The 13070-nt window shown below is 45.5% G+C and overlaps 1 protein-coding gene across 2 annotated transcripts in view; it reads right to left on the minus strand.

The window, feature by feature from the left end:
* The window catches only part of LNPEP (leucyl and cystinyl aminopeptidase), a 178457-nt gene that overhangs the window by 152755 nt on the left and 12632 nt on the right, over positions 1–13070 (minus strand). For both annotated transcript variants that reach the window (XM_033914441.1, XM_033914530.1), the window contains exon 2: positions 10115–10922. In XM_033914441.1, coding sequence (XP_033770332.1) covers positions 10115–10922 — 808 coding nt within the window. The remainder of the gene's footprint in view (positions 1–10114; positions 10923–13070) is intronic.

Raw genomic sequence — 13070 nt, forward strand, 5'->3', positions numbered from 1 at the left:
AATTGATTGTCGGGTATAGTTTCGGGCACACCCATAAGGCGTAGGTTCCCTCGGCGAGAACGGTTCTCTAGATCATCCAGTTTAGCAGCTTGTAACTGAACCGTCTCTTGCAGGGCCGAGAGATCCATTTCGTGTGAGTTTAGGGTGTCTTCTGCTGCCGACACCCGGTGCTCCAATTCGGTCGTTCTGGCCGTCGTGTCCGACATCAGCTGTTCCAGCCTGGTCATTTGGGTTGTTAGGGCTTCTATCTGGGGGCCCAGGACCTGTGCCACCGCCGCCTTCAGTTCCAGCAGTGCCCCAGCCGAGAACTCCGTGACCGCCGTTCCAGATGCGGCCGCCATCTTGCCCGCCCCGGGACTAGCACGCTCTCTGTCTTTTCGCGCTGTTTTCGCGCGTGCCGCCTCCTGGGAACGGGTCAAATACCGTTCCATGCGGTCTAGCGTTTGTTGCTAGGCAGTCTGCGCTCTCGGGCGGTCCAAATGTCGGCGGTATGTGCGGGGGCAGAGACGGGGCCTCGGAGCTGAGCGGGAACGCGTCCTCACTCGCTCATGGCGTCGGGTGACCTCCTGGAGCTATTTAAAATAGTAAATAGTGGAAGCTTTTTTAAAAAATTAACTTGTGAACACAAACATGATTTAATGGGACAGAGTCAGCATGGGTTCAGCCAAGGGAGGTATTGCCTCAATTTGTTTGACTTCTTTGAAGGTATAAATAAACATGTGGATACAAGTGTGCTGGTTGATATAGTGTATCTAGATTTTCAGAAAGCATTCAACAAAGTTCCTCATGAGAGGCTCCTGAGAGGGCCTGAGAAAATTAAAGTAATGGGATAGGAGGCAATGTTGTTGTGGATTAGGAATTGGTTATCGGATAGAAAAGAAAGGGTAGGGTTAAATGGCCATTTTTCTCAGAGGAGGGTAAATGGTGGATTGCCACAGGGATCTGTACTGGGTCTGGTGCTATTTAACATATTTATTAAAGATCTGGATATTGGGACGACGAGTTGAGGTGATTAAATTTGTAGATAACAAACTGTTCAAAGTTGTTAAAATGCATGGAAACTATAAAAAAAAATTGCAGGCAGACCTTAGGAAATTGGAAGACTGGGCATCCAAATGGCAGATGAAATTTAATGAGGAAAAATGCAAAAGATGGCCACTGGAGCTAGTAAGGAAAATATGCCAAATGCAGACCCTGCTCCAGCTACCATCTACCAAAAAGAGGAAGGGAATCAGGCTCATCACTAAGCAAACCAATGTGTACCGATCGGTTTGCGACCCCTTTTCCCTCTGAGCTGATTCACTAACCTGTGTAGCGATCCCATCCCGATCCGTGCATGCAAATGAAGGGAATCAGCATGCAAAGCAGAAGGACGCAATTCAGAAAACTTTTTTCCTCTACACACTGACTGATACCAACTGGCTGGCTGATCAAGAAAAAGCAACTGGTGAGGACCAATCGCTTATGTAAAAACAGCTTTGCCCCGACTCTTCTCTATGGCTCCCCTGCTCCCTCTACCTACACCAACTCTCTCTAGCTCCCCTGACTCTCCTGCTCTCTAAGACTGCCCTGACTACTGGCTCTCCTACCCTTCCCTGCAGTGCAAGTCTGTGGTTTTAAAGCAGGGCTGCCCTGCGGGGAAGGGTGGCAGAGAGCAGGAGAGTCATAAATTACCCACCCTGACATTCCCTCAATACATAAAAGTTGGGAGCAAGAGGGGTGCTCAGTCCCTCCTGCCACTGACTCCCCCCCACCGCCCACCGATAGGTAAGAGTTGGCAGCATTCACTCGTGATATGACACTTTTTGGCTGGTCTTTGGTCAAATTTATTTGAATGGGAGCATACTGTGAATATCATCATTCGTGACTTAAGACTCCTGAGGCAGGCCTGTTGGCCGAAACATGTACATGTTGAGTCATTGAATATATTATTATGTCATTAGAGGAATAAAGATCTTCATATTATCAGATGAATTGGAGGACACTTTTTTAGTGCACATCATTCTGATCTGGACAATTCCATTCTGGTTCTGGTACATTTGCGTTTGCGGTTTTGTTTTCCCCTGTTTTTTGACCTCCAAGCTATCAGAATGGGATGGTGGGAGTGTTGGCACTTCAGGAGAATAAATTTTCTAATACTGCCTGGGCCAAAGTGGCCATCCCATCTGGAAAAAGAATCCAGACAATAATGAGAGGTGAATGTATGAAATGAGGACCAAGTGGCAGCTTTGCAGATTTCCTCAATAGGAGTAGATCTAAGGAAAGCTACAGATGCCGCCATGGCTCTGACTTTATGGGCTGTGACTCGACCCTCTAGATCAGGGGTCTCAAAGTCCCTCCTTGAGGGCCGCAATCCAGTCGGGTTGCATGAGATCTATGTGCATGCACTACTTTCAATGCATATTCATTGGGGAAATCCTGACAACCCGACTGGATTGCGGCCCTCAAGGAGGGACTTTGAGATCCCTGCTATAGATGCAGTCCATCCTGAGCACAGCAAAACGAGATGCAAGCAGCCAACCAGTTGGAGATTGTTCTCTTGGAAACTGGATGTCCCAACTTGTTTGGATCGAAGGAGACAAAAAGTTGAGTAGAAGAACATTGTGGTTTAGACCTTTGTAAGTATCTCCGGGATGAGAATGAGGCTTTGGAAAAAACACTGAAAGTACAATGGATTGATTGAGATGAAATTCTGAAACTACTTTTGGTAAGAATTTTGGATGAGTACGGAGGAAGGACCACCTTGTCATGATGGAATATTGTGAAAGGTGGGTCCGCTACTAAAGCTTGTAGCTCATTGACTCTGCGAGCAGATGTGAGAGCACTAAGGAAGACCACTTTCCAAGTGAGATATTTCAGATGAGCTGTAGACATTAGTTCAAATGGAGGCTTCATCAACTGAGCAAGGACAACATCGAGATCCCAAACCATGGGAGACGGTTTGAGAGGTGGCTTGACATTGAAAAGTCCTTTCATAAATCTGGAAACTATCGGATGAGCAGATAAGGGTTTCCCCTCTAAAGGCTGATGGAAAGCAGCAATTGCACTGAGATGGACTCTAATAGATGTTGATTTGAGACCCGATTGAGATAAATGCAACAGATAATCCAGAATTGAAGACAAGGAGGTAGATTGAGGCTCCTTGTGATGAAGGTTGCACCAAGCAGAAAACCTAGTCCATTTCTGGTTGTAACATTGCCTAGTAGTAGGCTTTCTAAAAGCCTCTAGAATGTCCTTGACAGATTGAGAGAACTGGAAATTGGCAGTTACATTGAAAGGTACCAAGATGTCAGGTGCAGAGACTGTAGGTTGGGATGAAGCAGAGACCACTGACTCTGTGTAAGCAGAAATGGAAAAACTGGTAGAAGTAGTAGCTCCCTGCTGCTGAGTTGAAGTAGAAGAGAGAACCACGGTTGTCTGGGCAACCGAGAAGCTCTGAGAATCATGGTGGCATGTTCGTGTTTTAGTTTCACAAGTGTCTTGAGAATGAAAGGAAATGAAGGAAATGCATACAGAAACAGGTTTGTCCATTCCAGAAGAAAAGCATCTGCCTCGACGCAATGAGGAGAGTATATCCTGGAGCAAAACTGAGGCAGCTTATTGTTGTGGGGAGACGCAAATAGATCTATTTGAGGAGTTCCCCACTGAGAAAAAATGTGATGGAGAGGCGCCGAATTGATTGTCCATTCGTGAAGCTGTAGAAGACAACAATTTGTCCACTAAAAAGTTTTTCTCTCCTTGAATGTAGATGGCTTTCAGAAAGATATTGTGAAGAATTGCCCAATTCCAAACCTTCGGAGCCTCCTGGCAAAGGGGAAGAGATCCTGTTCCTCCCTGCTTGTTGACATAGTACATGGTGACTTAATTGTCTGTACGAACGAGGACTACTTGATTGTGAAGAAGATGTTGAAAAGCTTTGAGAGCGTTGAATATCGCTCTGAGTTCCAACAGATTTATGCGACACCGACGATTTGTGGTGGACCAATGCCCTTGAGTACGGAGACCATCGAGATGAGCCCCTCAAGCGTAGGACGAGGAATCTGTTGCGAGGACCTTCTGATGAGGTGGCATTTGAAACAGTAAACCTCTGGAGAGATTGGAAGAAAGCATCCACCAGTGGAGAGATTGAACGAAGGAGTCACTGAAATGTGCTGAGAGAGTGGGTCGAAAGCCTGTGCCCACTGAGATACCAGGGTCCACTGAGGAATTTATAGGTGAAGTCTGGCAAAAGGAGTCACATGAACTGTAGAGGCCATGTGACCTAGGAGAACCATCATGTGTCTCTCTGAGAGTGAAGTGAGAGATGAAACTTTTTGGCAAAGTTGAATGAGAGCATCCTGACGTTGTTGAAGAAGGAATGCTCTGAGTTGCAGTGTCCAGAACAGCTCCAATGAACTGTAGAGTCTGAGAGGGCTGTAGCTGGGATTTTGGAAAGTTGATTTCAAACCCCAAACTTTGGAGGAAACAAATAGTCCGTTAGGTTGCTACAATAACCCCCTGAGATGTTGCATCTTTGATGAGCCAGTTGTCCAGGTACGGGAAAACCTGAAGACTATGGTTGTGCAGAGCTGCTGCCACTACTACTAGGCACTTGGTGAACACTCTTGGAGATGATGCCAGGCCATAGGATAGCATTCTGTATTGAAAATGATGATTTCCCACCCCAAATCTGAGAAATTTGCGAGAGGCTGGATGAATGGGAATGCGAGTGTAAGCCTCTTTGAGATCCAGAGAGCATAACCAATCACTGTGATCTAGCAAGGATACAAGGATGCTAGAGACAGCATCCAAAATTTTTTTTGACAAGAAATTTGTTGAGAGCTCTGAGATCCAAAACAGGTCGCAGATCCCCCGTCCTCTTTGGGACAAGGAAATAACGGGAGTAAAACCCTGTGCTCTGCTGTTCCAGAGGAACTTCCTCGATGGCACGGAGATGAAGCAGAGCTTGAGCTTCCTGAAGAAGGGTGGTCTGCGATGGATTGGAAGGATACTCTCTTGGGGGAAGATCTGGTGGAACCTGAAGGAAGTGAAAAGAGTAACCTTCTCTGATTATTGTGAGGACCCAGAGGTCCAACGTTGGTAAAAATGATGGAAACGACCACCAATAGGGAGAGGAAAGGACAGAGGCAGAACGATCGAGGTTATGTTCTGTGTTAGATGGTCAAAAAGACTGAGAGGCCTTGGGTGCAGCATTGGTCTGAGGTTTATGCTACCGCTGCTGCTTCTTAGGAAGCGGCCTTCAATAATGTGCTGGCTTTTGAGGAAAACGCCTCTGGTAAGATGGAAGAGTGGAAGGCTTTGGCTTGATTATGGAACCAAATGACTTTTCAAGCTCAGATAAGCGCTTTATGGCTGCCTCAATAGAGTCATGGGATGTTGCCCAGTCGATCTTGTAGATTCAGATCCATATCTATGGTGCGGAGCCAGGTCAGACGGCGCATGACTACCGAGAACGCAGTGATTCTAGAGGACATTTCAAACGCATCATATGCAGCTTGAACCATATGCATGCGAAGTTGACCCAGAGTGTGATGCATGTGTTGAAACTCTGGAAGTCGATGTTGAGGAAGATACTTGAAAAAAATCAGGCATGGCGTTGACCAAATGCTTCAGATAAGTAAAGACAAAGTTATAGTTCAAAATTCAGTCTGTCATCATTTAATTTTGATACAGCCGACGGCCAAACTTGTCCATGGTCCTGCCCTCTTGGCAAGGAGGGACGGTGGCATAAACTTTGGCAGGATTGGTTCTTTTTAATGAAGACTTTGATGGGATAATTGAGACTTCTCAAATCCCTTACAATGGATCATCTTATATCGAGATTCCATCTTTGCTGGTACAGCGGGGACGGAATATGGTACATCAAGATTTCTTTTGAAAGTTTGAGTAAGAATGCCATTCATGGGTAATTTGAGAGAATCCCTAGGAGGATGAGACATACCCAGTTCTTCCAAATACTCCTTAGAGTATTTTGAGTCAGATTCCAAAGTGATGTTAAGATCTTTACTCATTTGGCATAGAAATTTTGTAAAGGACATCGGATTTTGAAGAGGTATGACCTCGTTGAGGAGAAGATGAATGAGAACCCCTTAAGGTACCTTTCACAGCAGAGAACGAAGGTGAAGCCTCTCTGGAGTATTGATACCTGAGATCTGAATCCATAGGCAAAGATGAAGACGAATGCCCACTTGAAGAAAACCTCACAGGAGGAGAACTCGAATGGCGAGAATGGTTTGGCTCCACAACAGATCTCCTTGACAAAGGAGTTGGTGGTCTCGAAGAGTCTCGATGCCTTGATAAACGAGACCTGTCTTGAGAAGAAGACCTGGGCTTTGATGAATGCCTCGACAAATGATGTGGGAAAGAACTGCGTCTCGAATCAGGATCCCGTGATTGAGTTGGATCCAGCCTCAAAGATGAATGTCGAGGAGTCCTCGTCCTGTGCCTTGAAAAGGGCAGTGTCTTATGTGAAGAGGTAAGACTGGAAGTAGAAGAACGACGTCGAGACACTGAAAAGGACTCAGCTCCTTGTGCAGAGGAATCTCGAGGCACTCTCAAGGACTCAACTCCTTGTATAGAGTGTGTAGAATGATCGAGGCACTCTCAAGGACTCAACTCCTTGCATAGTGTGTGTATATTGAGCTCGAGGCACTCTCAAGAACTCAACTCCTTGTAATACAGCTGAGTGCTCAGGCTGGACTGCAGGAAGCAGAGTCGAGGCAGGAGTTAATTAGGCAAGCATGTTACCAAACTCCTGATGCAGAATAGTTTCCAACATATTCTGCAAAGCCGGCACTGAGACCACTGGATCTGGTACAATTGGTGTGGCTATGGACTCCGAGAAAGACGACCTCGAGGAAGAGTGTTGACTCGATTTTGTGACACGTTTCTTGGGTAGCCTCGGACCCACCGGTTCTAAGGGTGGCATGTCCGGAGGGTTTGGCTTAGCTATCTTACCTGAAGGAGACACCGAGGATAACGGGGTCTCGGGAGAAGATTTAGCTGATTTCCCCGAAGACAAAGACTTCCTTATCGAGGAAGGATTGAGCGAGGTCGAGGTTGAAGATTTGGCCCCGTAGAAGACTTTGATGGAGTCGAGATCGAGGTCAGAATCGGGGGTCGAGGTTTTATATGAACTCGACTATGTTTAAGGGCTCGATTTTGAAGTGTAGCACAGCGGGCACACAACTCCGGACAATGGTCAGGTCCTAAACACTGTACACAACACTTATGTGGGTCAGTGATGGAGATCGCGTGTTTACACCGGCTACACTTCTTGAGCCCTGTGATCAGCCGGGACATGGAATGAAACACGGCTGTGGCAAAATCGAAGCCTGCAGGCTGAGGCCGCGGAGTAGGCCCCGCCGTGACACAATCGAAAAAAAACAAACTTTAAAAAAAAAAAATAATGCGCAGATAATACAGCAATTCTGTAAAGAAAATACACAAGCCACAGTTAGAGAAGGCACGAGTAGAACTAGCTCTTGCGCAGAGCCTTGAAATGAGTGCTTCTCAGCTCCGCAGAAAACTTAGAACTGAGGAGACACTGAAGAGATGCACCCTATGTCAGGTGGGAAGGCACTCGCGCATGTACGGTGCGGCAGTCCCAAACTTTCTAAAAGTTCTTCAAGCAAGTCTGCTTGTGAAGCTGTCTGCATCGGGCTCCGTGGATGTCACCCATGTGTTGAGAATATGCTGCCTGCTTGTCCTGGGATAATTTATTTTATGAAAGTCATCATCAGGAACTGCTGAGGAACACACTCTCCTATTCCTGGTTGCAGGCTGACCTCCATATCTCATTTCAGAGTGGGCTAGCAAGCCAATGTCCTTCTCCTTCTCAGGGTGAAGGAAGGCTGTACTAGTGCTGCCCGATTCGAATTGATTTGTTTTTTTAAAATCGGCCTCGCTGATTCAGTGGGGTCAGTCAGAAAGTGCATGAGGCTATGTCAGTCGTCTTCAATGCAAGACCTGCCCACCTGTCTGGAGCTCTAATCCCCCCCCCCCTGCGGGATCCGGTACTTATTTACCCTGTTAGCTCCCCAACAGCACTGCACTTGTTCACCATTGGGGCCACGGGAAACGTTACAAACACGCTGCCTTCACGAGCCCCGGAAGCTTTTCCTCTGTTACAGCATCTGACCATGGAGAAGGCTGCCTTTTGAGTGTTAGGGCGGGGTTTGGTTTCCTGGCAAGGTTTATGCGCTGTGGAAGTCAAAATTTGTGTGCCATGCAGAGCAAGGAGCAGGTTCGGGTAGGGCGGAACAGCGGCTAATGGAGAGATCAGTGTTCCACCGACAACTGTCATGGGGTCAGAGTGGATGAGACTTCCCATGTTGTGCATCTTTGGGAGAATTCTTGCCTATGCAGGGACAGGAAACTGTAGCTGAGTGATAGGCTTCTGGGGCCACTGAAGGCATCATGTTTGCTTCACTCATGATGCCTGCGCGACCCCAAGAGTGAAAGTGCAGCGAACAAAGTAAATGATCCCATGGGGGATGGGAGAATAGAGTTCTGGATGTGTGAGCGGGCCCAGATGAGTGGGATAGGCTGGAGGGAGAGAGATTGTGACCTGTGGGGACTGGAGCTAGTCAGAGAAACTGTTAGGCCCAGATGAGTGGGACAGGCTGGAGGGAGAGAGATTGACCTGTGGGGAGCTAGTCAGAGAAACTGCTGGAGATTGGTTGGGGGAAGTGGAAATGTTAAAAAGAGACAGCAAGAGAAACTAGTGAGAACAGGACGGGAACAAAGAGCAAAGTACTGGGTAAAAATCTGGATCTTGTGCTTCCTTGAAAATAATGAAGGAACTGACTGGAAGAAAGATGGTGGACAATGGGATTTAGGGAGGGAAGGAACAGAAAGGGAGAGAAGTTGGACACAAGGGATAGTATGGAGAGGGGCTGGGGGATAAAGATACTGGATAGGAGGGTAGTTGGGAAAAGAAAGGGAGAGCTGGTGGACCCTGGGGTGGTTGGGAAGGAGGGAGAGATGCTGGATGAAAGGGTAGCTGAGAACTGTGGTCTGGGCGGTGCTATGGAGGAGGCACAATGCCTGATGCAGAAGGCTTTGGCTAAGCCCCACCTAGCAATATATGCAAGTTGACAGTATTACCCCTAGAAAACAGTGAGTGAGACTCCAGGCTTGGAACAGCAGTACATCGTAGTGCTGCCCGATTCAGGAAAAAAATATTTCAATTAGATTCGATTCAGCCTATTGAATCAATTTTTTGATTCGATTTTCCTGCCCAATTGGGGTTTTTTTTTTCCAGACATCCTGGTGGGTTTATTTTATAGCATCTTCACCCCTTTTATAGCCTCTTCACTACCTTTGCCCTCTCCTACCCACCCTGGCACTGTGGTGTAAAGAAACACAAAAGACCTTTCCTCTCTCTGTTAAATCCTAGCTCACATTCGCGGTTCAAATCTGACATATTGTAATCACAAAACAGAAAATAAAATTATTTTTTCTTTTGTTGTCTGGTCATTATTGAAATCATGTTGGTCCTAGGCTCTGGTTGTCTTCTGATAACTTGCTTGCCAGGGTCTCCTGCCCTTTTTTTCGTTTCCTTCTTTCTCCGTGCTAACCATCCATCTTCCATCTCTGTCCTCCCCTTCCTATTTTCATCTCCATCCCTGCAGCTGCAGGGAAGGACCTCCCCCCCATATCCACCATATCTCCTTTTCTTAATGTCTGCCCTAATTTATACATCTGTCCAGCTGATTGAGACAGAGAATACTGACCAACTTTCTAGCTGCATCAGAAAAAATAAAAGGGGGCCAAATAGTTTAGTTCTGTATCCACTTATTGGCAGGATCTGCCCACTGATCTAGACTGGTCTGGCTATGATGAAGAGTAAACACCTGCTTTTCTTAATTAATGGACATTAAAACAGAGATGAGTTAAACAAAAGATTGCAGAGAACAAGTGGGAGATTAAACAAAAGTAGCAAGTTCTAGTTCTCCAGTTAGCTCAATGATAGTTTTGAAAACTGACAAATCTCACACAAATACTTAATTCACTGTTGCATCAGTATAAGAAAACTAATAAAGCAGTTGCCTTGTACGTAATGCATTTGTAGACAAAATACTAAACAAAATGTATGTAGTTTCAATATTACCTTTTCTGACCGTCATCCTTGTAGGCAATTTTGTAAAATCCAGAATAAGAGTCCGAGAGATTAGATGAATATTCCATGCTCAGGTTGTATGTCTGTGTTCGAGATAAAGGTTCTGATGGAACAACAGCGATCTGTGCAAAGGGTTTATGCTCCAGAAACGTAATTTTAATTTGATTTTTAGCTGCTGAAATAAGGTTTACATTAGTGATATTAAGACCCAAACTGTGAAGTATGATACTCTTAGACTCCTGGGTAACATTAAGCATTATCTGGACAAAACCTGTAAAAATTCCAGTGGTCAGATTTGGATGCAAGAAAAGATCATAATGTAGGGGTCTAATGCTATTGGGAAGTCGATGTTGTGCCCAGGGGAATACAGGTTCCACGGTACTGTTTTGTTCAATACAACCTTCTTTGGTAAAAGTACATTTAGGCAGCAGGTAGACCACCATCACTACAGAAACTACAATCGCAAGCAAAACTGCACAAAAAATCATTGTCCGTTTGGAAGATACCGAGCATAATCCATCTGGAGTCTGGTTATAGCCATTTAAACTATTACGGAGGCCTGAGCTTCTATTCATGAACGACATGCCCAACAGTTTTGCTGAGGATTCATAGTCTTCTTCATCTTCTTCCATTTCATGCTCTCCAAGACCCCGCACCAGTAATCGTGAACTCCTAGGCTCATATTCCATCTCATCAGGCTCTAGAGGATGCAAGCCGGGTTCCTTGGCCAAATCTACTACATCAGGCTCCTCTTCAAACATGCTGTTTTCTATCATGTGCCTGGGTAGCTGGACCCGATCTGAAAAACAAAAAGGCATGCACATATTTATCAGACCCAGAACAAATGTCAAAAATAAAATCTATTTTTCTCTAATATTTAAAGCCCCGGAGCTGAAGTATAGAGTGGGAAGTCAGCCAGATCATCATATACGAGGGTTGATTAATAAGTCATGGCAACTATTTTTTTTCTCTCAAAAAAACGCCAATATTTACGTTTGAAAGTGTGTGACATGTACTTCTTAATATTGCCATCACTTGAGAGATGAGTGCAAGAGTCTCTGTAGTGGAGAAGCAAAAAAAACAAACAAACATGACATTTGACATCATTGTTTTATTATTGCATACAGTGTACAACATGAACAATAAAGTACAAACTGTTTAATTGTTAACATCCTTCAAAGTAGTCTCAAATGCAGCTGATGGAATTCACTAGTGCTGCCCAATTCACGATTCAAATCGATTGAAAAACAAAAAAAAAATTGGCCTCCCGATTCATTGTCTGACCCTCCCCCCTAAAGCAGGTTCAGCAGGTCTGCCTCTTGCTGGCCAGCCGCTGCCGCTTCTCCTTTAGAGGGCAAGGGTCAGTTGTGAAGTGCTGCAGTGGTCAGCTTCCCCCGCCTCCATTTACCTGATTCTAGCAGGGAGCAGCCTGCAGAGAGGATCACCGGTACTTTAGCGATCATTGCAGGTTGCCGTAGGCCTCTGGAGCGATCCTGCCTCTGATGTCAGAGGAGGGGCGTGACCGCAGCAAAGGGAAGACAGCTCCAAAGGCCTATGGCAACCTGTAATGATCGCTAAAGTACCGGCGATCCTCTCTGCAGGCTGCTCCCTGCTGGAATCAGGTAAATGAAGACGTAGGAGGTCAGGGAGGAACACACAGGCCTTCCGGGGGGACAGTCCTTTGGGGGGAGGTGCAGTCCTTCGGGGGGAGTGGGGGAACAGGCCTTCCGGGATGGGGTGCAGGCCTTCAGGAGGGTAATGCAGGCCTTCAGGGGGGACCTTCAGGGGAGGGGGCTCTGGTGTAGAAGTACACAGAGGGAGGGAAGGGGGGGTTCAAAGAGATATGCATATGCCGGACTTTGGGGGGGAAGAAATAATGGGTCTAAAAACAGAGGAGAGGGAGAGAGATGGTGGACAATGGGATTTAGGGATGAAAGGAACAGAAAGGAACAGAAAGGGAGAGATGGTGGACCCTGGGGTGTGGGAAAGGAGGTTGGTTGAGATGCTGGTTGAAAGGGTAGTTGAGAAAAGGTGGATCTGTGGATGGAGATGAAAAAAGGAAAGATGTCAGACCTCCAGGGAAGGGAAACGGAAGGGGAGGACAGAGATAGAGGAATGATGGTTAGCACGGAGAAAGAAGAAAGAAGGAGACCCTGGCAAGCAAGTTATCAGAAGACAACCAAAGCCTGGGACCAACAAGATTTAAATAATGACCAGACAACAAAAGGTAGAAAAATAATTTTAATTTTCTGTTTTGCGATTACAATATGTCAGATTTGAAAAGTGTAGCCTGCCAGAGCTGGTGTTAAATCGCAAACGTGAGTTAGGATTTAACAGAGAAATTTAAAATGTTTTTTTGTTTGTTTATTTTGTTTACACCACAGCACCAGTATGGTTAGGAGAAGGCAAAGGGGGTGAAGAGGCTATAAAATAAACCCACCAGGATGTTTTTTAAAAAAACACCCAATTGGGCAGGAAAATCGAATCAAAATTTTTTTTCCTGAATCGGGAAGCACTAGTATTCACTGCCTTCCCCATCGTTGGCAACGAACTGTGACAACTTGGAAGACTACACACTGTATGCCATAATAAAACAATATTTCAAATGTCATTTTTTTGCTTCTCCCCTTCCAGACATGCTTATACTCTTATCTGGTGGCAACATTAAGTACATATCACACACTTTCAAACATATATATCAGATTTCCTGTGTTGGTGCATTTTGGAGAGACAAAAAAAAAAAAAAAAATTAGTTGTCATAACTTATGAATCAATCCTCATATTTAACACACAGAACTCTAACCATCTAAGACCAGGTTTACAGCAAATCCTGTGGACCATGTTCTTGGGCCTGATTTTTAAACATTTTTATAAACTATATTTCTGAAGGGTTGTCGGGTAAGATTTGCCTCTTTACAGATGGTACCAAAATCTGCAATAGAGTAGA

Source organism: Geotrypetes seraphini, chromosome 1 (genome assembly GCF_902459505.1).
Source record: "Geotrypetes seraphini chromosome 1, aGeoSer1.1, whole genome shotgun sequence".
NCBI classification, from domain to species: Eukaryota; Metazoa; Chordata; class Amphibia; order Gymnophiona; family Dermophiidae; genus Geotrypetes; species Geotrypetes seraphini.